Genomic DNA, 23,831 nt, shown 5'->3' with positions numbered 1-23,831 from the left:
TTATATGAATGGTAATGGAGAATGGTTGAAGATTCTTGGATGAGGGTGACAAACAGAAGATTATACTTTCATTAAGTTGACTTAGCAGTAGTTTGGGGAGTGAATTGAAGCAAAGAAAAATGTATGTATAGGAATGCATTAAGAAAAATGTCACTGTTTCTCTACGTATAATGGAAATTCAGAAAAGGAAGAAGATTTCTTAAAGAAACTGTTTCAGAGCAATTGCACCTGGGAAATTGAAAGATTGGGAAGGTAAATAAGTGATTGTTGAACTGTCTGGGCTGGCGAAATAAGCTACAGAGGCAGAAACAAGCATGTGTGTGTGAGTGTGTATGTGTGCACATGTACATAGGTGTAGTGCGTGCATGTTTAGTGGAGAGGAGAGGCGGCAGAGAGAGTATTCTGACTTTTGTTAAGTAGCCTGATTTTAAGAATGATAAAGTAAGCTCAAACAGTGGAGGGGCCATAAATGTATCGAGTCACTTACACTGCCCTGTATAACTGAAAGAAAAAAAGAAACTGGAAACCTGGAATAAGGCTGATGTCATGACACATAAATATATACTGGTGAGAAAAGAAAGTGTACTGAGTGAAAAGAACAAGAGAGCTTCTGAATAATATAGGGCTACAACTGTTAATTCACCAATGATATACTGGACAATTTATCTCAGGTGATGTACTAGGCTGGACATTTTGGAAAAACCACAAAGAAAGATGGGTTAAGATAAGAAAGATGAGCTAATAGGGGAGATAGGTTTTATGTGTAACTTTAATAAAAAGTAGAACTGATAAACATCACTAAGGAGTCTCTGGAAAAAAGAAACCAGCATTTATTTAGCATCTACTATGTCCAGGAAAACTGCTTAGTTTTTTTGTATAAATCTATTTCATAAAACTCAAAATGAGCCTTGATTTCTACTGATGAGAAAACTAAGGTTCAGAGAGTTTAAGTCTTACTCTGGCAGAAGTCAAGCTAACCCCACAATAACATGATTATAAGGGGAAACTCAGTTTTTCCTTGTAGGTCACCAGTTTAATAGCAGCGGGCTTATGGTATTGTGAAAATATTTCAGATATAGATAGGGATCCAGTAACTTAAAAAATCAGACATATTTCACCTTATTCTTCTCAATTGGTGTATCAATGGTACGTTTCTCCGAAAATGGGGTGATGAAGCATATTTAGAATTTGAAATCAGACACATGTGAGTTTACATGCTGGCTCTGTGTGGCAGTGCCTCGTTACAGCCTCCATAAGCTCGGATCGCCACCCCATTAGAAAAGTGTCAACAACACTACTTCCCTTACAAAATATCACAAGGATTAAATGAGATAACTAATATCAAGAACGAAGTAGAGTGCCAGAATTTAGATCATGTTAACATGACATGAAGACACAAATCCATGGTCTCTTTTGGTCTCATTCTCTCATATCTAGTTCTCTGTCTGAGGCAAACACATGTACATACACACACGCACACACAAATTTTGTATCTAGGATATTTTGGAATGTAGCTATTTTTTGAGCATTGTTTTTCATTTCAAAGACCTTCTGCTCCTGGCTCTGCCTACTTGTTCTTTCCTGGGGATGATGCCCAGACATTCAGATCCACTACCACACTGAGGTGTTTAGAGGCTGCTTTTTTTTCCTCCCCCACTGAAGAGTGTGAGGGCTGAGGGGAAAAATTATAGGTAGAGGTCCTCAACAAAATGGAAGGAATGAAGACAGCTGAGCTGGAAATATTCAGGCATTTGGAACAATTTTTCACCTTATGGGGAAGACCATGCCTTGGGAAGTTTTCTTCCTTGCTTATTAAATCCAGAATTGGAATTCTGTGATTCTAGCATAATCTAGCCGTCAAAAATAAACGAATATGTAATCAGAGTAGAGGTGGCCTTCCAGCTGATAAATCATTTAGGAAGGATTGAGGTAGTTCATGGATGTCTACTAACACGCATTTAATATATCTAAAGATTAAAAAAGGATGTAAAACCATGTTGCCAGCCTACCTGCAATAGAATAAAAATACTTGCATGAAGATACAGGCATATGTCATTATATGTAATTTATTTTTTCCCAGGAAAGTTGGATGTGAAGTGATTATTTACTACACTGGATATTTCCTAGGGATCATCATGATCTGATAATATTGGTGTGCATATCTGTTAAAGAAAAAAATAATGTTTAAAAATATAAGTCATCTAAAGGAATGACTATACTTTTATAAAGGATATTGTTCAACAATTATAATATGAATATAAAATACTGAAAATAAGTTTTTTCATATTGGAGCTAACCCTAGAATTGAAAGAAAAATGACGATTTATCTGAATAGTGCATACTGAGCCTATGTCTTTCATTTTCAATTATGTTCTGTTCTTAATCTATAGTGGAGAAACATGTAAGTCTGATTGCTCAGAACTTTCTCCCTTTTATGGAAATTCTTAGTTATAGAAATGAGCGAGTGGATCGAGGTTAAAGAGAAAAAGATGTAAAAAAACAGTAAGTGACAATCAAAAAGTTCCTGAAAAAATAGATTGAAATGTATGGATTAAGGAAACTAGAAAATCCAAAAATAAATCTTCAGATAACATTTAGCAAGTATGTTCTTAATGTTTCCAGCATTATTCTAATGTAATGAAGAAAACTAAAAATGAGTTGTAAAATAGGATTAAAAGATAACTTTCAGAAAGACATTTCCTAGTCTTTCTCAGCTTTCTTGAATAAAAATCCTCTAAATTTTTTGAGCACTTATCCACAACCATTAGTTATAACATAAACTATTATATAATTATTTCCTTGTCTGTGAGATTAAGTAAGCCAATTTTTTTTTAGTATAAGTTGAACCTTAGAGTAATTATTATAAAGTGAATCTTTGTGGAAAGAAATTAGAGTCGTATGCTATTTTTACTGCAAATCCTTGTTTTATTATTACTCTATCTTTCATATAACTCTTATTTTTGTAGATGTCATCATGTATAATAACATGGCTTCTTTTATATCTTAATTTAGAAAACTAATGTTCCTCTTTTATAAGTGAGAATAATTTTTAAAAGACGGGATTGCAAGGAAAAAAATGTTACCAGAATTTAGAAGTCTAATTCATAATATTCATTCCTTTCTGACTAATTAAAATAATATTGTTTGCCTTTCCAATTACTTATGAGTCTTCCAAATATAATGTCTGGCCTAAAAGTTGTAACATAAAATCACCTGTCTGCAAAGTAATGCAACTGAATGAAGTTTAAAAACTTCGTGTAACATGCCATTTAGCATTCTCATAAAATGTCAGTTTGGTGTTAACAAGAACAAATGGAAGAAAAGCTAATGTGCAGGCTGTCTGAAAACATCATCCTGGGAAATCAGAAATAAGAGACTATGATTGTTATTTCAAATCTGTACTGCATACAGTATTTTTGAGATGGAAAAAATATTCACATGTTGCTCATCATATATCTTGGATGTTTAGGTAAAACATTTCGTGTTCACCCTTTTAAATATCCTAGGACACATTCACTAGCTAGGATTGATGGGACAGAAATGGGTGAGCCTACAACTAATATGATGTCAAAGAAACTGTACATTACCTTGGTGTTCCTGATAGCAAGTGTTTCCTGGAAAGAACCTGGAAGGCTGGAGAAGCATTGCATAATGGTTAGGCACATGGATTCTGTGGCCAGAGAGCATGAGTTCGAATTCTGACTCTACTGTTTCCAGCTGTGAAATCGTATGCATGTTGCAAAGTATTTAACCTCTTAATGCCTCGGTTTCCTCATGTTTTAAATGGGGATAATCACAGCATCATTTCATCAGGTTGTTCTGAGAATTAAATGGTTTTATAGTTCTTAAAATAGTGCCTCACAAAAATAGTGCAGTATGTGTTATTATGGTTAACCTCCCCCAAAAGATACATTTGGCAAATCATTTTGTAATTGTTTTACTCCTTAATTTATTTTTTTGAATTAGAATCTTGTTATACAAAAGCCTATTATTAAGCACATTTGTAAAGTGAGACCAGAATATTCATGTATTCATTTGATAAATGAAGCTAATGTTCATCATAGAGATTTATGGAATATATGATTACAGTAGGAGAACTTATTTGGGGGAAAGAATCTTCTAACCATCTTGTCTAGTTTCTAAGTCTTTAAGATGGTACACATAGAAAATATATCTTTTCCTAATGAAAATGGAGTAAAAATATGCGTACAGCATATTTTCTAGCATATATATAGCATATTTTCTGGCTTTACCATTTTCATTAGAAATATATGTATACATAGATATATATCTTCTGACATTTATAATATTACCAAGTATTGAGGCACTGCAAATATGACCAGTATGTGACTAGAGTACACAGTTACTGTTTTTGTTGACAAGTATCCATCCACCAGTGGTAGTATTCCAACTCTGCTTTTGAGGAATGTTCCTATACCACCACCACAGTCCTGACTCTTCGTAGGTTTCAAGCAAGGTTTCCTGCTAGTTCCAAAGGTAAAGCGTTTGCTTTAGGGGAGGCCAATCAAAGCACAAAGCACAGCATTAGCTAGGACTGAGTGATTACTTAAGGGATGGGCATGTGACCCAACTGGAGCCAGTGAGATGCAAAGAGAGTTTTTCTGGATCTTTATTCCTATTGGATTTAAGTCTGGGAGGTTGGGAGGCTGGAGCTGCTATAGCACCCTACTACAATAAGGAATGAATCTCTAGAAAAGCTATCACCATGGAAGTCAAAGCCAAAGGATGCAGCATAACTAAGTGCTGGTAATGTCAGCTGTGTTCCAGAATCATCCCATGCCTAAAGCTAGCCCTAGACAATAAACCTTCCCCTAATGAATTTCCTTTTCTGTCCTTCCGTCCTCTCCTTTCTTCCTCCCCTCCCTCCCTCCCACCTTTTCTTCCTCCCTTCCTTCCTTCCTCCCTCCCTCCCACCATCCCTCCCTCTCTCCCTCCTTTCTTTCTTTCTTTCTTTCTTTCTTTCTTTCTTTCTTTCTTTCTTTCTTTCTTTCTCAAGCCAGTGTGAGTCATTCTTTTGTCTCTTGTAACCAAAAGAGACCTGCTAGAGTGATTAAAAAATTATCTTTGGCTGTATCTTCTCTATGCTCAGTTCCGACAAATACATTTTTAATGAAAATGTTGAAACTAGAAAATATGCAAAATACATTGATTTAATAATTAGGACTGTTTCTGGTTATAATTGGTACCACTGCCTGATTTTTATTTAATCTTTATTTCAGGCTTTAGTTGCATGAGCAAGTGTTTCTTTTTATGACTGAATAAGCTTAACAGATTTTTGGTGTCGGACTTTCAGTTTGGATCCTGCATGTATGATCTTAGATGACTTTTTCTACCCTCTGTGTACTTCCTTTCTTCAGTTTTCAAATCAGGATCGTGAAAGTGTTTATTTGATAGGATTGTGGGGGGGACGAAATGATACGGTACATGCAGACATGTTAGCCCAGTCAGTGACTGGCACATAGTAAGTCCTCAAATCATTACTTTATCATTAATTGAAAGATTAACACTTAGGATTTCACTGGCTTTTCATTTTTCTTCTGGCTGCTTTTCAGCCACTAAAATCAGAGTTAAAATAGGATTGGTGTCTCATCAGGGTTATTTTATTTCTAGAGAAAGGTTATTTGTATAGCACAAAGACCATCTCTGTTGAATTAGCAAAGCACTTTATTGGATTTCAGATACTCTGGGGCTGAGGCTAATGTTAAATTACACTGTATGCAAGACTTGCATTAATATAATTGCCTTTTTATGAGTTTTTATTTTTAACATTCAGTATTTACTTTCTTTTTTTACTTTTAATTTGAATTATTTGTTTTGATTGAATGACTTCTGGCTTAGCAAATAAAAAGCATGAACAGAAGCTTAATCTGTTAGCAAAATTAATGATTGAAATCAGCAAAGTCTTAGCGTTTTGCTCTACAAAAAGCCTGTGAAAAATCAGAGCCCCATTAGTGAAAGCTTTGGGCTGCTTCAGTGTAGGTACACGATGAGGGGTTTCTCTTCACAGTTCCCCCGCCCTCTAGTGGTAGTTATAATAACGCCATTTTGTAGTCCCCAAACAGGAAATGCCTGTTCTTACTTCAGTTACCAGAATCCTTTTACAGGAAGTTAGGTGTGGTCTTTGAAGGAGAATTAAAAAAAAAAAAAAAAAATGAAAAAAAGAAAAAAAGAATGATGGAATTTTAGCTGCAGTCTTCTTGGTGCCAGCTTATCAATCCCAAACTCTGGGTGTAAAAGATTCTGCAGGGGTAATGTTTTAATATTCTTATTATGCTTATTGTCTGTGATGCTTCTCTACCTTTACAGTAGAATCCTTGGGGGGATCTGCAGAGGACCACTTTCATTTTGAAGCTGCTGGCTGCATGTTTTAGCATGTCTCTTCTGTTAGAGCATCCAGGCATGGCAGTTTCCTCCATGGAGTATGCACGGACCTTCTTCATGCCTATGTCTGTCGAGGCATGAGGGTCTCTGGGGATGGGTGAGGTAAAGGAGGGATGTTTTGGAGGCAGTGTGATACTGAGAGGGCAGTCTGCTAGCTAGTGGCTGAAAGGTCCTAGTCTACTTCAGAAAAAAAAATGTAGAAACGGTAGAGTAGCTTATGTTATTTTAAATTTCCCTGTTTGATCTGGCAGATGCTACAGAAATGATCTGGATATTAATGCATTTACTCTTCAAAAATGCACTTCATATAATTAAATGGCAATTCTCATTCCTGTAGGATAGGGGTCACAATGGATAGATATTTTAAAAAGAAGGAAAAATAGGTAAGTGATTATATACAGATGGCATTCAGGAGTTAAGGTTTTGGTTGAATGATTTCAAAAATCATAGAAACTCTTGCCACTGTTCAGAGATAACATTTGGAATGATTGGTGTGCTCTGTTAAGTTATATATGTTAGTCCGGTGAAGTATGATTAGAACACTGTAAGCCTCCATTTATATTATGCCAAAGACCAACAAAAAAGGAGTTTGTTTAAAAGATAAACTGTCTTAAACTTGTTATTTTTTCAAGTCTAAATCTGCTATTTAGGTTTTTATGAAATGGGCACTATTTGAGAAAATGAACTAATTCTACAGTATTTCCTAAGTACTGCAAATTTGTTAATTTAAGAAGCAATTATACTAGGTAGCAGCAGGTTGCTAAGCCAGGGGGGTCCAAGATCCAGACCTCTGACGTGGATGACTTCCTGCCCAGTTTGGCAGGAGCTGGATCCCTTCCTGTGCAGCTTCCGAGCAATTCCAAATGCAGTCGGGCATCCCCCGCTCCTTCCTGCTCCCTTGCTTTCAAGCAGTATCTACCTATGTTTCCATAGCCTGGCATTTCAGGATTTCCAGAGCTCTCTACTAGGTGCGTTGATTTTGAATAAGCTATTAAAGGTGTAAAAGTAGGCCAAAAGGAACATGTAAAAAAATGGAGAGGTAAATGCAAAATCCTTGCATAGCCCAGGTTCTATAATTTTGGGTGATTATTCATCTCTTGTTTTGGATCTCTGATATTTTTTCAGAAAGGATGCTGAAAAAGATGGCTGCCAAAATATTCACACAAGTGAAACAGCAGGCACAAACCAGTATCCTCCATTTCCGAGCTCCGAATTGGATATTTTCACTTAAAACATTTTGGGAGTGGGAGACTAGATTACCTCATAGACATCTACTGAATATGAAAGACAGCTCTTCATGCAAGCAAATGAATGCATGCACAAGAATCCCCTGGATATAGCTTCCTTAGTAAAACATTGCAGATAGCTTGGTTTATATATTTTATCTCAATATCATGTCATTGCCACAGTTACCTTTTATCCTAATGACTGTTGCTTCTCTCTCTCCTCTCTCTCTCTCTCTCTCTTTCTCTTGTTTCCATAGCACTTTCTTATGCAAGGCGCTAAACAGTGATTAAAGGAGCAGGATGAAAAGATGGCACAGTCAGTGCTGGTACCACCAGGACCTGACAGCTTCCGCTTCTTTACCAGGGAATCCCTTGCTGCTATTGAACAACGGATTGCAGAAGAGAAAGCTAAGAGACCCAAACAAGAGCGTAAGGATGAGGATGATGAAAATGGCCCAAAGCCAAATAGTGACTTGGAGGCAGGGAAATCTCTTCCATTTATTTACGGAGACATTCCTCCAGAGATGGTGTCAGAGCCCTTGGAAGACCTGGACCCATACTATATCAATAAGAAAGTGAGTTTTTAGTCAAGTTGTCTTTANTTTCCCTACTTCCTAATTGGTTCTGGACTAGTCCCACAGATGTCTGGCGAAGAATGATATGCTTCCTCGCCTTTGTCTGAAGCATCACTAGGATGCTGGGTGGGCTTGAGCATGTAATGGACCCATTATCCTACAAGTCTTTTGGAAGTACTCATTTGAATCTGTATTCCCAGGACAAATAGAACTGAAGAGGCATCATGCGGTTGGGTGACTGAGGAAGGGCAAAAGTCTTCTCACTTTACAGTGTGATGAAGCAAAAAGTGAAAACGAGTGTTATATTTCCAGAAGTGGTATTTAAATTCCTTCTTACAACTCCAAGCTCTATGGAAGTTACTTTGATCGGTAGCAGGATTATGCCTTCATACCATACACTTTGCCCTTTCCACGGCTCTCTGCAGGAGAGATAACAGTAGGTGACTTAAGTACCCCCAAAAGAAGCTCATCCAAAACACACGTAGTAAACTCTGAAGTTCTCATGAAATTTTTTTGTCAAAATGAAGTAATCAAAGCCTCATTTTTATGCTTTTTGTGAATTACTAATATAGTTTTAAAATACTTATATCAAAACTTGATGAAAGGTGCTAAGAATTCCTACAGCATTGACTACAAGTTTTGTTTTGTTTTTTTCTCCTTTAAATCCTCATGTCATTTACCAAATTTAGGAAAGTTAATGCACAGAAAGAAAAAGCACCTATCATCACGTCGTATGTTGGTAATTAGTGTATTACTATAGTATTTTCTAAGGCAAAATTTTAAATGATGGTCTCACCTTTCTCTTAAAATGTTCTTAATTTTAATATTAAGATCCTAAATTCTGTTTTATGTGTTGTGTTTTCTTTTTCAGACGTTTATAGTATTGAATAAAGGGAAAGCAATCTCTCGATTCAGTGCCACCCCTGCCCTGTACATTTTAACTCCCTTCAACCCTATTAGAAAATTAGCTATTAAGATTTTGGTACATTCATATCCTTTTTTCAAATAGTTGCTTATTATGATTATGATTTTGTTCTTTGACTGAATTATTGATCTGGGAATTTTTTAAAAAATATATGTGATTGGCAATGTTATGTGCTCTTTTTTTTTCTTTCCTCTTACTGAACAATTAGCATATTGCAAATGGGATCATTGGTAAGTGAACCCCTTTTCTTCATCTTCTAGTAGTTCCCCTCTTCCTGACTCACTGCTTCTTTCTTTCTTCTGTCCTCTTCTGCTTCCTTCTGAATTGCTGTACATCTAAGACTTCTTCATTAATATCGATCATGTTACCAGGCTCTCCTTTTACACGTCTTCATATTTTACAATGTTTTGCAATGGGTGAACTCCATGAGCTAATTTCCTTACTGCTTTCACGTTTGGAAAATATGTACATGATCTGAATTGCACGATTTTATATCTTTTTGATCTGAGTTGTACAACTTTCTGCTTTTTATTTCAGCATTTGAAAGCTTTGAGTGAGTAAATGCTCACAGTTGTAATTGTATACACACTAGCCTTTCAGATATCTCTCTAATTTTTCCCCCAACAGTATCCCACTGATTTTCTATTTTCTTTCTTTCTTTTTCTTTTTTCCCTTTCTTTTGCTTTTCTTTTCTCTTCTCTTTCCCTCCCTCCTTTCCTTCCTTCCTCCGTCCTTTTCTTTTCTTTCTTTTCTTTCTTTCCTTTTTTCTTTTTCTTTCTTTCTTTCTTTCTTTCTTTCTTTCTTTCTTTCTTTCTTTTTCTCTCTCTCTCTCCCTCCCTCCCTCTCTCTCTCTCTTTCTCTCTCCTTCCTTCCTCCTTCCTTCCTTCGTTTCTTCGTTTCTTCTTTCCTTCCTTCCTTCCTTCCTTCCTTCCTTCCTTCCTTTTCTCACTTGTTCCTGTGTTTCATTCAAGTCAAAGATTCTGCTACAACTGTCTCTCTCCAAAGGCTTATTGTCTGTCAAGCCATATACATCCTCATTTTATTCTTCATTCTCCTTATTGAAGTAGCAACTTCCCAGAAATTAGATTGATGACACCTTGGTGGGAGAAGGTAATTTGATTTACTCCTAGAAGTTAAATAGAGTAGTTGTGAATGAGAGGTTTTATTTTCGGTGAAGGACAGTGGTCTGACTGACAGCCAGCCCTGGGAAAACCAAAGAAGCAAAGGTTTGAAATACTGGGGCTTTGCCAGGCAGGGGCATTTACAGGAAGAACACTTAAACCTTGGGATGAGGATTGATACGCATCAGGAACCATAGGTAAGGTTCCTGAAGGGGAAACTGAAATCTAAGCAGAGTCTCAGGGCAACTTTTAATGTTGTTTCTTCTTTAGAAAGAGTCATTGCCTGGGATTCCATGACATGATCAGTCCAGGGATTCTATGACATGGTAAGACTTTCAGTGTAAAAGCCTACTTCCTCCAGTAGTCCAGGAAAATATTTGAATTAGATGAAGTGAGGAATTCAAGATGGGGGATAAGCTTAGTACAGGGAACTCATTTCAGTTCTGGGTGGAGGGGCTGTAAATCATGTCCCCAGACTTGCCAAGCAGTATGGTAGATGAAGTTTTCAGAAGCATGACATTCTAGAATTCAGTCTCCCTTTGACATCTAGTTTATTCCTCTTCCTCCCCTATGTCCTTTGCATAGACATCAGCATATTTTAATTCGTTATTCTTTTATGCTTTAAGATTTAATAATTTTTTTTGTGAATTATCTAAAGGAATAACATTCCCTTATTTCTATTTTTCAAGAAAGAGAACCCAATTGTATGGGGCATAAAGGTCTTTAAGTTAGCATTAGAAATGAATAATAAAGTTGAGATTTAGATTTGAGACTCCTGAATTATAAATTATGGTCTATTATTATGTTTTGGATATTTGTAATCTTTGCACTAAGTAAATCTTTCCATAAATTGTTTATTATGTTATCAGATAACTGTATACCCTTTATGTAAACTTTATGTTTATATGAAATTATGTGAAAACTCAAACTTATGTCCAACACTCTGTTAAGAGTAGATAACTAGGAGAGTATGCATTGAATAAATAAGTGACTAATGAGCCAGAGGTTAGAAAATTAGAAGCAAAACAAGTAACAAAATGGGAGGTCTGAATAGGTCAGAAAAAACTATTTTGTCCTGAATCTGAGTGATAGGATGAAAGTAAGAAAGCTAATATTAAAGAAAAAAACAGTTTTTATTTTAAATCTTTTGTCTGGAGATTGTGTAATTTTTAGAAAATGTCACGAAAGCCATCATCTCACTCCAGAAAATCCTAGGAAGTTAGGGAACCCATGAGTCCTAATTTAAGACCCTTTGAGAAAAGAGACACCCAGTGGTAGAGGACAAGGACAGTTTTAGAAGTTTTGATTAGAGGATCCAGGCATTAAAGGCATAGTTTATGGTGGGGGCTCTCTGGAAACTGAGACAACTTGAATTTGAGGGTTTGCACTTGCTTCCCAGAAGAAAATCTTCAAAGGGCAGAGTTGTTTGGAGGCCTGTAGTGATGTGAATTATGTGAAGGCAGCCAGGTAAACCTATTAAGATTTGCTAAAGTGAGTGATAAGACGCTTACAAATGGCTGATAAGCCACAAATTTCTTCCAAGGTAGAAAAAGAAGATTTTTAAAAATCTCTAATTTCTTGAATTAAAATACTATATTTCGGATATTTCATCTTGGAGTAAAGATATAAGAATAGAAAAAGCAAGTGGACCAAAAGTCTAAGATAAATGAATTCTTTAGCCTTTTGGCGATAGTGGCATGCTTGATGGGAGAGCCTAGTAAACTTTGATGTGTATAATACTGTAGGGTTTGCAAGTGATTCTGCTAGTGATTTTGTCTTTTATTCTTCTCAACACAAGCCCTACGTATGCTCAAATCCTGGTTTTCTGACTTCAAGCACATGCCTTTTGCTGTAAGGTTAAAATGCTTGGAGATGGTAATGGCGGGTTTGCGCATAGTTAAGAGGTCATTGTGTATTTATTATCATTAATTTAAAAACCAGAAAATGCCTATTCACAATAAAGAAATTTATATTTTAGGCCTAGACTAATATCTCTATTTCCAAAGAAAATCCTGTCTTGTTTCTTAAAGAGCTGTTATCTTCATTAGGAACTGTTGAATATCAAATTAGCTTTGTTTCTTGACTTTGGCAGAATGAGAAGTTATACTCATGCTTACTATATTTGTGCCAGGGTGTATTTTGAAAGCTGAAAATGCTTTTGATATGCCTAGTATCTTGTTTTGCTAGTTAAATAAAATATGGTTATATTTTCTAGATAATAAACAAGTTAAAAATGATCCATATTCCTAAAATTCCTTATCAGAGTTTTAAAAGTGTTTCATGTCAGTTTTTATTATTTTAGATTAATGTGCATATTCCACCTTATTTTGCATTTGTTACTCATTACTTGTTCATTTGCAAATATTTATTAAGTACCTAATATATGGCAGGTGTTCTAGGCATTAGGATGCAACACTGAACAAAACAAAATTCCTGCTTTGATGTAGTTACGTTCATGTATGTGTATGTGTTTGAGAGGAGGAAGATGAGAAAAATAAATCCAATGTCAACTAGTGATAAGAGATATTAAGAAAAATAAAGCTGTGTAAAAAGAGAAGAATAGCAAGGTACTATTTTAGGTCAGAGAAGCCTTCCCTAAAAAGATAGCATCTGAGTAGAGATCGGAAGGAAGGGAGAGAGTGAGACATGGAAATCTAGGGAAAAGTTAAGTGTAAGGAGAATAGCAAATGTGAAGGCAGAGTATAAAGATAGAAGTACAACTGGTGTGTTCAGCAGGGAGACACAGCAAGGAGTCCAGAGTGATGGGGCGAAGTGGGGAAGGCAGGGTGTAGTAGGATATGAGGTCAATGAGAGTGGAGGGCAGGGGCTGCAGCTGTAGGCCACAATGAGGACACCAAAGTCACTCTGAATGAGATGCAGAGTGATGGTTGAAGGATTTCCAGCGGAAGAATATCATAACCCAACTCACATTTTATAAATACCACTCTGGCTGCTGCGTGGAGAATGGACTGCATGGAGGGAAAGGTTGGGAGCAAGATTGATTGGGGTCCTCCTGCCATTATGAAGGCAAGGGATGCTAGTGGCTTAGACTGTGGTAGAAACAATGAGGGTGACAAAATGGCATTGAACTTAGATGTATTTTGCAGAAGAGGTGACAGGATTTTCTGAGCAATTGAATTAGATTTGAATGTGTTTTTGAGAGGGCTGTTAGACATTCAGTGGAGGAGCTGAGTACTTGGGTGGAAATGCAAGTCTGGAGTTCAGGAAAGGGTTGGGCTGGAGATAAAACTTTGGGAGACATCAATATTTAGATGGTATTTAAAGTCATAAGAAAGATATGCAACACTCCAGATCATACAACTAGTGCAGACTGCCTGTCATTCACCCAGAGTAGGAAAATGAAAAATAGCTTTAGGTATCAGAAAACCTGGATTCAGACCCCACCTCTGAGATTTACTTATTGCTCTATGACCTTGGGCCAAGGTATTACAACTGTTCTGAATCTCAGTTTCTCCATCTATAAAATTGGAATCAAAATTTATACATTAATAATAATAAAATGTATGATAAGTACCTGGCATCATGACTAATACGTAGTAGGCACTTGATAAATGGTTGCTATGATAGCTGTTGTTGGTTGTAGTAGCTACAATTCTAGCAGCAACTGCTGCAAGATTAGTAAAGGAAAACTCTTGTACTATTAAGAAATTCCACAACGAATTCTGTATAAATCACTGCTTTCTTCCAGCTTCACATTGCAAAGAAAATGTTTATATGGCACCAGAGTTTGGAGCTGTCAGTGACTAAAACACAATGTGATTGTGCAACCTTCTCATTTTGCAGACGATTTAATTAAGTCCCAGACGTGTTTACTCCCTTTCTAAGGCTACATGTTTTATCAGTGGGAGAGCTAAAACTTCAGACCAGGTCTTCTTCTTCTTCTTTTTTTTTTTTTTTTTTTTAAGATTTTATTTATTTATTTGACAGAGAGAAAGACAGCTAATGAGAGAGGGAACACAAACGGGGGGAGTGGGAGAAGAAGAAGCAGGCTTCCAGCGGAGCAGGGACCCTGGGATCAGGCGCTGAGCTGAAGGCAGACGCTTAAAGACTGAGCCACCCAGGCGCCCCAGTCAGACCAGGTCTTCTCATTCTCAGCCCAGTGCTCTTTGCATCTTCCACCCAACAGAAGACAACTCTCAGGTATAATGTACTAGGTGCCATGCCAATTTCGCTGTCTGTATGCATTCCAAAGGTTATCTTCAGTGGCTTCAACTTGCTAATTCATTAAATAAGAAGTAGGCTTTTTAGCTCATTCCAAAATTATACGGTATCCACGTAGAAATAAAAAAAAGTTCTGGTTTTCCCTGAAAAGAACTATGTAGGCCTGTAAGAGAGGAGGGGGAACAACTTATGATTTCCATTTCCCCTGCTTTAAAGGCTCAAAAGTTATCATGAATTAATACATAGTTAGGAAGATGGTTAACATTAACACATAGTTAGGAAGAGGGTTAATCATAGAATGAAACAACTCAAGAGTTAAAAGTATATATGTGACCTTTAGTTAGTATTTCTGCTAGCTTAGAAATATGCACTGATATGTAGCAAGAGGCCTATCCTACTCTGCTTTGAATTTTTCATTTTTATGTTAAGAAAACAAAACAAAACAAAACTCTAACATTAAACTGTGTTTCCCCTCTGGTGTAGAGTTAAAAACTCCTCTGCAACATCTCTGGACGTTATATAACATTACAAAGTCCCTGAACAGACTCACAAACAATGACTTTCCCTTCTTTAAGAATAATAAAGAAATGCCCTACATTTTATATTCAATAAGCAAATGATTAGTAGTAATAAAAGTAGCTGTATCCTCTAAGGAAAGCATTAGTACTGTATTTACATAAGAAAACTGAACATCCAAGAATTAAGCAACTTGCTGAAACCCATGTGGTTGGTAAAGGATACATCTCGTCTGTCCTTCAGTGCTTTAAAGCTTACGTTTCTCCATCCTATCCACACGGAGCTAGGGCTAGGTAGGCCAGTATTTTAAATATTCAGGTTCCATGTCAAAGGGTACATAAGCCATGTTCAGTACAAACTTGGGGGTTTCTTTTCATCATATACACACAGAAAATATTTTTTTTATTTATTATGATATGTTAGTCACCATACAGTACATCATTAGTTTTTTTTATAATAATTTTTTATTATGTTATGTTAGTCACCACCGTACAGTACATCCCTAGTTTTTGATGTAGTGTTCCATGATTCATTGTTTGCGTGTAACACCTGTGCTCCATGCAATACATGCCCTCCTTAATACCCATCACCGGGCTAGCCCTTCCCCCCACCCCTCTCCCCTCTGAAACCCTCAGTTTGTTTCCCAGAGTCCAGTAGTCTCTTGTGGTTCATTCCCTCTTCTGTTTACCCCCCCTTCATTATTCCCTTCCTTCTCCTGCTGATCTCCCTGCTATTCCTTATGTTCCACAAATGAGTGAAACCATAAAATATTTTAGATTTGCCAACTGGCAGTATTAATCACAGGTTAACATATTTTACCTGGTATAAATAAATTAATAGATTAAAAGGATCAATTTTTTCCTGAAATTATTTAAGGTTAGTCAGCCTCTATTATATTTTATATACCAAGGCTCTTAAGGAAATATTGATCTGGGATACATTATGCTTTTAAAAATATACTTTGTTGATGTCTTGGCCTATATATTTAGAAAATAATGTAGGATTTACACGTTTTATTACTAGTTCTTCCCCTTGAAATCTGCCTTGATGTAGAGTTTCTATACTTTTTCAACATGTGGTATCACCAAAAAAAATCCATACCTACATTTTTAATATCTGTATATTTATTATGATTATCTGAAACCTTATAAAAAGTCACTCACTAAATGCCAAGAGTTTTAAAAGTATGTGACTGATGAAATTAATCCACAGCGATTTTTAAAAATTGATGAATTCTGATACACCCCCTATTTAGCAATGCCTATTAAATCAAAAGCAGAAAACCTAACTCTAGTTATCTTTTATTTTGCTTTAAAAGCAAAATAGTTTTATTTGCTTTCTTTTCCTGAGTGCCTGTCAGGATCTTTAACTTAAGTGTATTTTTTTATTATTAAGAGGATAGTCATGCAATGTGGAAAACTCTTGTCTGAGCATAAATGCTTTATTAATTGTGACTTATGAGACAATAATCACTCTTTCTATTGTCTAATAATATTGAAATTTATATTTTACTTCATTATATATAATTAAATTCTACCATTATAAAGAGTAAATATTTTTTAAGGGTCATAAAACCATGGCTCAGATCATTATGTGACATAAATCCCATGAGGCTATTAATTTCCACTTATGTTTGCCTTCTGTACTCTCTTTCAAAAAACAAAGTGTAGAAACTTGTGTACTCAATATACATGAAGATAAATTTCATGCTGTATTTTTATCCCATATCGTATCAATACATCATCAAAAATCCTTATAAAGGAAAAATATTATTCTGTTTAGTAATAAATGAGTTGCAAATTTTATTTCATTCAGTAGTCCACTGACTGTGCAAAATGGCCAGAATTTAGTGGTGAACACTACAGACGTGGTGTCTGCCCCCACGAAGTTGATAGTCTAGTGGAAGAAAAGGTTGGCATTACAATTAATCATTGGTAGAATAATATAAGATGCTATGGGAATATATAACTTGTAGACCTGAACAGGTGAGGTACTATGGTAAAAAACTTTCTACTAGAAATCTTTTTTAAAATAAGTACTAAAGAACAAGTATGAGTTGACTATAGTGTAGTAGAGAGCATTTCCAGGGAGAAGAGGTGGTATTTGCAAAGACCCTTATTTGAGGAAGAGAATATGTCATTAGATGATCTAAAACAATTACAGTATCATGGGAGAGTGCAATTAAGAGTGAAGAATACAATAAATAAAGAATGCAAAACTAGAGGAGCAGACAGGGGTCAGACCTTCTGGAATCTAGGCTGTGTTAAGACATTTGATCATCATCCTAAGAATAGTGGAAAACTATTGAAATCATCTGAATTACATTTACACAGGTCATTTTAGCACAATATGCAGAATGTATTGAAAAGAACTAAACATAGATTTGGAAAGACCAGTTTGGAGGAAACTGCAATAATCTAACTTACACTCGGTGGCATCGGACTGTGTAGTGATGTGGGGATGCAAAAGTGCCCTGAATCCAGCTACAGCAAGGTACACTTGACAATATTTAGTGCTAAACTGGATGTAGAGGTTTACGGAGAGAGAAAAACCCAGGACCGGATGCCATTTAAACACTTGACTGTGTAGAGTTCAGAAGAGGCGTCTAACCTGGAGACAAGTAGTTGAGATGGTGGATACATAAATGACACTTAAACCTATGTTTGTTGATGAACGCTACTAGGCTGAATATAGCAGGAGAGGGGGGAAATGGCTGAGATATCCTGTCTCCTTTTCAAAAAGGAATTGCTGCATTTCAAAGGATGCAAAGAAATTGTTGTTGCCCGTGAGGCATGAGGTAACCAGAGAATTAGGATTTCAATAAAGGGAAGGGAAGAAAACTTAATGAAAGAGGGAAGAATTTTCCTTCCTGAATACTGCCGAGAGAGCAAGTCAAGTAAGAACAAAATTGCCCTTTTGTTTATTGACAAAATACGAAGAGTCTGCCATCTTTAGAAAGAATAGCTAGTAAGCTTTTGATAGGAAGCTCCCAATAGGGTGGGAGATAATAAAGATAAAAGAAAAAAGAGATAAGAGATTTCTGAAGTGTTCTGGAAAGAAGGTGTCTGGAGTATGAGTGGGGGCATTGAAAACTTTCCCCATTGAAACAGGAAGGAAGAAAGGATAGGTCCAGAAGCCTCCAGAGAAGTTTATCAGCTTGGGGGTGAGAAATAGAGATCTGGCAGTCTGATGCTATCTATTCTCTCAGTGAAGTAGGAAATAAGGACATCAGCTTCAGGTGGGGAGGGAAGGAGGAAGAGGGTTAAAGGTCAGAGGAGATTGGAGAATGTTTGGAATTGTCTTTGCAGAGGGTCGGAGATGGAGCTAAGTGAGAAATACAAGACTGTGTAGAGGACTGGCCAGATTCACAACCATGAATTTAGAATGGTGCCAGTCTGACAAAAGGAGTTGTTTTCTCCCGTAGGACCTAGCAAGCTAGCAGACACAGAAGATCTAGTTTTATATACTAATAGCAATCATCTTACATTTATTTTACTTTTTGTTTATTTCTAGCAATTAAGAAAAAGTAGGTGTTTCTTCTTTGAAATGATGTTTTTCTAAAGTGTTCTCTAGGTTCTAGTGCCCTCACGTGGCTGATCCACATCATTCACTTAGGACTGTTTTTAATGTGGATGCATTTGAACAAGCTGAGAATTAAGCACATGCCTTATATCACTGTTAGTAAAAACGAAAAATGAATTATGGCTTTGTCTAACGGCAGTTGTTAAGTGCAGAGAAACTTCCATTATAGATTAATGGAACTTGGCTACTCACTGTCCTATTTTACTGTGCTTAAAATCATGTTACTGTTTTGTTATGTGCAAGTAATATGAAAATTTATAATAAAAATTAAGAGTAAGAAGGGTTATGAACAGCATCTACTCAGTTTCTGGGATTTTTATCATTGTGTCTAAGTTTACATTGATAAAGGTTGTCATTTTACATAATTGCAACTGAATTTTTCTTATGCTTTTGAAGTCATTTTATTTATGGAAGTCATTTTAATTATCTGACTACCAAATATTTTCTCAATTTTTGTTGTTGTTTTTCAATAAAGGAAAGTGAAGAGCATTGGCTGTGTCTACAAAGGCAAAGTGGGTACAGCGACACAAACCAGATGTTTGTTATAAGGAATGTTCTCTATGATTCAGGAAGTTAGGAAGGTGATTTTTTGAGCATCTTTTCTTTACCAGGCACATTAAGTGTAGGAGCTTTTGTGTATTTTAACTAATTTGATCCTCACAGCAATCCTGTGAAATGGTTATTTTTTCTCACTTTTATAGTGAGTTAAACCAAATCTTAGGTACATTAATAAGTAATTTGGCCACAGTTACACACCCAAGAAATGCCATCACTAATACCAGCCATCTTTTCTTACTATTCAAAATTTTATGAGCAATTACTGTATATTATACACTCCATGCAGAAAGGATCATATTAAAAACATTCTACCAGAATGATCCTTAGAATAGAATTATAATGCATTTAAGTAATCACTTAAATTCTTTTGTTGAATTTTTGTCGTAGTTTACAGACATGCTGAACTTGCAGTTCAGTTGTTGAGGTAAATCTGTCATTTAAAAAACTTAAATTGATAAATTATTTACCAGTGAACCCATCTCTTTATATTAAATTACTAACAAACACCTAAATGGCCTCAAAATAGTTGAGAGCTTTGCCTGACATGGCCTAAATATGTGGTTGTTGAATTACAGAAATGGAAAAGATGGACTCAAGAATAAAATAATAAGAGCATAAAAATTCTAAGCTTCATAGTGTAAAAGGCATGGTGGGGCATAAAAGTGAGATTTTTCCATTGAATTTTTGTCTTCCTTGACAATACTCTTCTACTTTATTCAATGTGCTCATTATGTGCACTATTCTCACCAACTGTGTATTTATGACCATGAGTAACCCTCCAGACTGGACAAAGAATGTGGAGTAAGTAGAAAATAAAAAATATTTTTCAATGTTGTTATCCCTTATATTGCAAATTTACTATCTTGAGACCCTATCACTTTCTTTAGCAAATCATACCAGCTACTCTACACCAGACAAGTTTAAACAATGACTCAGGATCATTTCAACCACTAATTTCCCATAGGACAAAGCTTGCAACGGCTCATTCATTAGCTCAAATCCCTACACTTGTTTGACTGCCAATATTTGTAGCCCTTTATCTTCCTTGTGAGTCTCATACTCTTTTGAATATTATCAGTGATTACTAATATCCAATGATAAAAGTTATACTTAGCTTGTATGTTCTTTTTCTCATGGCTATCACCGTTTTTTTTAAAGATTTATTTATTTGTTTTAGAGAGCAGAAGACAGAGCTAGAGAGAGCGGGGGGAGGGGCAGAGGGAGAGAGAATCCTCAAGCAGACTCCCCTCTGACCACAGAGCCTGATGAGGGGCTCAGTCTCACAACCCTAATAAGATCATGACCTGAGCCGAAATCAAGAGCTAACCAACTGAGCCACCCAAGCACCCCGGCTATTACCTTGCTGTTTTATTAGTATATATTTCATGGCTCTTAATGACACATATTTTATTAAACACAATGCTTCATTAATTTGGAGGTTAATACCTATTTGCTTAAATCAGACTGAAAGCTAGTGTATTTCAGGTAATATCATCTTATAGAACCATATTATTTGGGCCTTCAAATTAGTTAATGTAGCAAATACAATGCTTATTTACTTATAGTTAATGAGAATGTCTTTCAGAATGTAATGTTTCTTTTGCCTTAAACTCTTCCTAAGCTCACATCATGGGGAGACCAGTACAGACCTGTACAGAAGCTTCTAATTTTTTGTTGTTGTTGTTAAGTTTCCTTTAAGACATGTACTTGTCAATTACCTACTACATCTTTAATGTGGGCTTGGCTATTTCCTCTCAGGTACACCTTTACAGGAATTTATACTTTTGAATCACTTATAAAAATACTTGCAAGGGGCTTTTGTTTAGAAGATTTCACATTTCTGCGGGATCCATGGAATTGGTTGGATTTCACAGTCATTACTTTTGCGTGAGTATCTTCATACATTTTCCATCCTGGAATAATAAATCACTGGTGGGAGCCTATGCTGTATTTCTCCTCAGTGGCTTCCCTTGACAGATCAAGCATTTTTCTTAGTTATCATGTGAACTTAGAATATTTTTCTTCTAATCAAATGATGCACTTTGGAAAAATTAGGAATCTAGTAGTTAATTTTATAACTTTGGATTCAATTAGCACTATAAAGTAATAAAATGAAGTTTCTCAAGTAACATAGACTATGATTGAAAACAATGCCATTTTTCTCTTAATTGGGAAATCTGATGGCAACGGTCATTGAAGTTGAAAAGGTCTTGATGAAAGACCAACATAGACTTAGATTTCCCTAAATTCTGAATAACTCTGATTTAATTCTACAGGTATGTAACAGAATTTGTAAACCTAGGCAATGTTTCAGCTCTTCGAACTTTCAGAGTCTTGAGAGCTTTGAAAACTATTTCTGTAATTCCAGGTAAGAAGAAACTGGTATAAGGTGGTAGGCCCCTTATATCTCCAACTGTTTCTTGTGTTTTGTTATTGTGTTGTGTGTGAACTCCCTATTACAGATATGTGACAGAGTTTGTGGACCTGGGCAATGTCTCAGCGTTGAGAACATTCAGAGTTCTCCGAGCACTGAAAACAATTTCAGTCATTCCAGGTGAGAGCTAGGTTAAACACCGAGGCTGACTTTACTGCATTGGTGCTACAATCACAGCTTTTGTGCATAAGCCTTTTGCTTGTCACACTTTGCAAAGAAATACGTAAAAAAGCAAGAATCAGGACATCATATTTTGGATGGGTTTGATTCTTTGCTTTTACTTCTTGCTTTCTTTAAAACTGTTCTAAATCAGCCTTTGAGTTTAACAGGTCTTTGCATGAGGCATTTGCAGTAACAGGCTACATGGTTTGCATCCTGTAACATCAAGCTTTCCGCATAGAGGCTAAACTATGAGGCGTTCAGACTGATGCAAATTTGACCATTGAGGTCGAAAACTGGTGATGTTCTTATCTGCAGATAAATGAAAGAGCAAGAGATAGCATGAGTGCTGCATGGGGCTCAGTTTTCAGATGTCTTCCTTTTTTAACCCATATTCAAGCTTGCAGAATTCGCAAATATATAACCTCATAATCCATTGACTTCAAGATTTCTTACTACTCTATTCATAAAGATTTTTCTAAAATCAATAAGAGGTTAAGGAGTAAGACATCTGCAAATAAAAGCAAAATATTTACACAAGGTTGGTGTTTAAGCATGAATAACAAAATCATTTCTTTTGCTCTAAGGGGTATTTGGAAATATACTTTTGGTTCATTTCCATTCACAGTTTTCTAACGAACATACAAGTTCTGCTTTCATTCATTTTCACCAGCTACAGGCTTTTCATGAAAATGTTATTCAATCACAAACATTAAACTAATATTGTTGGCATTCTGCATGACATCTTTATTTTCCAGGACAAGTTCATGATGTTTTTGTTGATAACATAGCTGTTGAATAGTATATTGACATTCCTCCCTCTGATTTTATTCGTAGGCCTGAAGACCATTGTGGGGGCCCTGATCCAGTCGGTGAAGAAGCTCTCTGATGTAATGATTCTGACTGTGTTCTGTCTGAGCGTGTTTGCACTAATAGGACTACAGCTGTTTATGGGCAACCTGCGGAATAAATGTTTGCAATGGCCCCCAGATAATTCTTCCTTTGAAATAAACATCACTTCCTTCTTTAATAACTCATTGGATGGGAACGGTACCACTTTCAATAGGACAGTGAGCATGTTTAACTGGGATGAATATATTGAGGATAAAAGTAAGATATACTCTTTTAACCATTAAGTTGTTTAGTCCTTTAGTTAAAGAAATACATATAGTGGAAATTGTCTCAATTTTAATGTGAACTAAATGACTTAAGCAATTTAAGATAACACACGTGATACAGAAATCAAATGATATTTATGATATGATGATATTTTACTCCTTTTTCCTTACCTATCAATCAGTATAATAAAAGTTATCATTTGAAAATGTGTTATCTTTTCCTAAGACAGTATTGAAAGCAATACCATTTTATTTGGTATTTGGTAAGCATTGATCAGGAAGGAGTTTTCAGTCATGTAGTAAATAAATCAATAGTTTGAACTCTTCGGTGTATTATGCTGAAACAAATGCATTGTTAAGAAGACTGGGGAAAAATAACTTGGCCTTATTTGGTTGACTCATTGTATGTATTGAGTGCATATGATATATCTGGAAATAGAGAAATCATTCAGCACGATGGAAATCTACGTTTGTGTATTCATCAGAAACTTAAGCAACCCCAATCCAGCCATTCACTTATTGATGATGGGAAAGTGTAAACTCAAACCCAATCTCTGTTATTGTAATTTATCCTTTTGGGGTCAGCCATTGTTTTAGAGTTGTTTATCAGTATAGTTTGATTTTATTTAGGAATGGACATCAGAATACAGTTATGATGCCATATACTTCAGTATAATTTTTACCACTGAAGCCAGCCTCTGTGTCATGTGGATGTCCAAGTCCTCCCTCTCCATGTGCAATTACCTAGCCAACTCCCATTGGTCTTTTGATTATCAGTATTCTACTGGGATACTTATTCTAAAGTATCCATCATGGTTTTTAGAACCATGTGAAATTTTATCCCTTCTCAAATTATATTCATGTTTAAAGAGTTAGTATTCTTATGAAGATTTCTATAACAGAGATTAAGACTCATTGGATAGTTTTTAAAAAATTCATGATTTATGGGATTTCCTACTTATTAATATTGTAATAACAGCATAGTAACAATATTTGCACATAAATATTTTCTCTATTTCTGATTATTTCATTC

At 35.8% G+C, this 23,831-nt stretch overlaps 1 protein-coding gene across 11 annotated transcripts in view; it reads left to right on the top strand.

Moving 5' to 3' along the window:
• Positions 1-7,936: 7,936 nt before the first annotated feature.
• The window catches only part of SCN2A (sodium voltage-gated channel alpha subunit 2), an 81,245-nt gene continuing 65,350 nt past the window's right edge, over positions 7,937-23,831 (top strand). For 6 of the 11 annotated variants that reach the window (XM_008687043.1, XM_008687042.1, XM_040644378.1 and 3 more), the window contains exons 1-6: positions 7,937-8,203; positions 9,075-9,193; positions 19,799-19,888; positions 20,846-20,974; positions 21,550-21,641; positions 22,518-22,790. In XM_008687043.1, the coding sequence (XP_008685265.1) occupies positions 7,937-8,203; positions 9,075-9,193; positions 19,799-19,888; positions 20,846-20,974; positions 21,550-21,641; positions 22,518-22,790 (970 nt within the window). Of the gene's footprint in view, positions 8,204-9,074; positions 9,194-19,798; positions 19,889-20,845; positions 20,975-21,363; positions 21,456-21,549; positions 21,642-22,517; positions 22,791-23,831 lie in introns of all 11 variants that reach the window. The other 5 variants (XM_008687045.1, XM_040644381.1, XM_008687040.1 and 2 more) reach the window with 2 other exon arrangements.

The sequence above is a fragment of the Ursus maritimus genome, unplaced genomic scaffold, assembly GCF_017311325.1.
Source record: "Ursus maritimus isolate PB19 unplaced genomic scaffold, ASM1731132v1 scaffold_1, whole genome shotgun sequence".
Taxonomy (NCBI): domain Eukaryota; kingdom Metazoa; phylum Chordata; class Mammalia; order Carnivora; family Ursidae; genus Ursus; species Ursus maritimus.
This window is presented reverse-complemented; position numbering and strand designations above follow the sequence as displayed.